At 36.5% G+C, this 2975-nt stretch overlaps 1 protein-coding gene across 1 annotated transcript in view; it reads left to right on the top strand.

The window, feature by feature from the left end:
- Nucleotides 722-2975, top strand: part of LOC107643956 (mannose-1-phosphate guanyltransferase alpha) — a gene marked incomplete in the record, with an annotated part of 6731 nt that continues 4477 nt past the window's right edge. Inside the window, 4 exon segments of the mRNA XM_016347714.2 lie at nt 722-1013; nt 1169-1275; nt 1380-1477; nt 2799-2899. Of these exon segments, the coding sequence (XP_016203200.1) occupies nt 1221-1275; nt 1380-1477; nt 2799-2899 (254 nt within the window).

Here is a 2975-nt window from a genome sequence, read left to right as displayed (position 1 = left end):
AAAAGAAAAATAGAAAAGTAGAGAAAGAAGAAATCAAGAAACTCACAAACTGTGAAGGGAAGACTCCATCTTTAGTGATGGTGGCAGATTTTCCTTACATTAAGGGTGAAGCACCAAGACAATAATAGTAGCAGCAGTAACCTTGTGAAGACACAACTCAACCACCCTAAACCTTCACCATTTTCCTGTGCCCTTCTTGAAATGTTAGAAAGCGATAGTGGAATGCCCAAATTTAGACAGTTCTTCATTTCTTTGGAGTCATTGTTAAAATCCGTACAACTCTCTCCTCACCACCAGTCACCACCATAAACGAACAACCCAAACGAATTTGACGATTAGGGCAGCACACAAAACGACGTCATTTTGAGTGACAGGGACTTATGTGTCCATTTTTGAAAAGCTCCATCCCACTAACGTGCTACGTGGGACGCCGTGATGCCAAGTAAGCAAAGGGAGAGCCACATCAGCCTTTTTCGTTGGGTCTGACGGTGGCATATGGACAGAGGGACTGATTCGTCTAATTTTTAATGACGTTAAGGACTTAAAAGTATTTTCCAATGGTTAGAGACTAAAATGTCTGCAGGGTAAAAGGTTAGGGACTAATTTGTCCTTTTCTCATTCATTTATTATTTTTTATATAATTTGAGTATTTTTTATTTTATTTTTTTTTTATTTTTTTGGCATTCGCATATACTAGGATTCCTATTCGAATTTGGTATCTTCTGATTTGAAATCTGATATGGCTTTCACTCCAAGCTTTGCTCAGCAAAGTCAGAGCCAGATAAGATCGTAAGGAGCTCGTGCAAACTCTTAGGATCCCGCGCTCCTACTCCTTCTACACTTCCAACCTCATCCTTCTCAGATTCGTCGGACACAGCGGCACCGCAACCAACCACGCTGCAAATTTTAGTTTCCGCTTCACCGCTTCTGCGGATCTGCACCTGAACCTCTCCTCTGTGCTACACTGCTACTGCTTACTGCTCTCGTGCTCTATATTTATCTGTTCTTACTTGGTATCACTTTATCTCTATTCTTTTAATTTAAATTTCAAGTAGAGCAATGCCGTTCAGAACTTGTTCTTAATTAACATCAATCAACAACATTTTACCGAAAGTGATGAATGCAACTCCTCTAAGCTACCTTTTGTCTCACCCAAACTCTTTTTAAGCTGATTTAGAGGCTTCAAATCCCAGAATTTGATCAAACAAAGCTTTGAGGATATGGGGAGCTCGGAGAAGGTTGTTGCTGTGATCATGGTGGGTGGACCCACCAAAGGTACTTTGTTTTTTTCTGGAGATTTTTGGTATTGAGGAAAGTTAGAGTCTTTTATCACAATTGGTATTCGGTCTGGGTTCCAATTTTTGTTTGTTATGGTGCAGGGACCAGATTTCGGCCTCTTTCATTCGCCATTCCAAAACCCCTTATCCCTTTGGCTGGCCAGCCAATGGTTCATCATCCTATATCAGCTTGTAAGAGGGTATGCTTGATGCTTCTTTTTTTTTTTTTTTTATGTGTGTGTATGTTGTTGAGGATAGTAGTTGTTGTTGGTTCTTTTTTAAAAAAAATAAAAAAGAAAAAAGAAAAAAAAACTATATTTCACACTGTTGTTCCAACCAAATTGAGAAAACCCTAAAAAAGGAGGAACCTTTACTTTGAATTTCAATGCTGACTTGCTAAGAGAACAGGAAAAAAAATTGGATTTCTCAATGTAGGATACTGATGTATAGAGCAGAGCTGGGTCTAGGTTGATTGAATAGTAGACTTGTGTTTCTATATTTTTAGGAGAAAGAAAACAAAAAGGAAATTGAATTTCTCAATGTAGTTGCTGATGTATTGACTAAGTCTGGGTCTATAGAATTCAGAGAATCTGGAGATAGAGATAGAGATTGAGTGAATCTGAATGGATATTGTTATTCTGAGAATGATATGTTGTACATGAGTTTTGTATAGGGGATACAGAGTGGTATTAGGGTCTCTTATTACTTAGTCAGTTATGAATCTGTTAGTGACTGTTGTCACTTATGTTTGGTTGGAAGGAAAGAAATAGAGAGGAAGGAAATAGAAAGGAAAGAAAGGAAAGAAAAGAAATTGAGTGGATTTTTATTTTCTTTAGATGTGTTTGGATGGAAGGAAAATAAGAAGGAAAGAAATGTTATAAAAAGACAATTTTACCCTTATATTATAAAATATATTGAAAAAGTGAAGGGGTGGTATTGGAAGTAGAGAGGGAAAAATTAGTTTTCTCTCCATTTTCTTTCCAATGTTAGAGAGAAAAAAATTAGTGGGCCTATCCTACAGCTTCACTCTATTATGATCTTGCTTGGTTGAGTGGACCTGTGTTTGTTGAGTGGTAGGTGAATTCATGTTTATATATACACACACATACACTCACTCAATGTAGATATTGATGTATAAACCAACATTGGGTCTGGATTGATGAGTGGTAAGCATACTCAATCACTTCCCACTTCCCAGCATGCTGGGAGAGGCAGTCACAGTGCTAAATTAGTCATATTCTTGGTATTGGGATCTGAACACCGTGGTAAAGGTTAAAAAAAGAAAAGGAAAGAATGAAGATACTGATGTATAGATTTTTATTCGCTAATTTAAAGACACTATTGGGTTGTCCAATTGAAGTAGCTGACTCTATTTATTGGTACAAGGCTTAGCTAATGTTGTAATCTAAAATTCAAATTGTCTAAAATTCAAATTGAGTTTCCAGATTGATAATGGATGAAGCAGAGATGATATGAATGAAAAGTTTTAAATTATTTCTACTTAGTTTTTGTCTTCTACAGATACCCAATTTGGCACAAATATATCTGATTGGATTCTATGACGAGCGGGAATTTGCACTATATGTCTCTTCGATTTCAAATGAGCTGAAATTACCAGTAAGGTGACTACTCCTTACTTATATGGCTCCTTTTATCATATAAAAAAAATTAAATAAATACTTAAGGTATGCTTTGAAG

This window comes from Arachis ipaensis, chromosome B05 (genome assembly GCF_000816755.2).
Source record: "Arachis ipaensis cultivar K30076 chromosome B05, Araip1.1, whole genome shotgun sequence".
NCBI lineage: Eukaryota > Viridiplantae > Streptophyta > Magnoliopsida > Fabales > Fabaceae > Arachis > Arachis ipaensis.
This window is presented reverse-complemented; position numbering and strand designations above follow the sequence as displayed.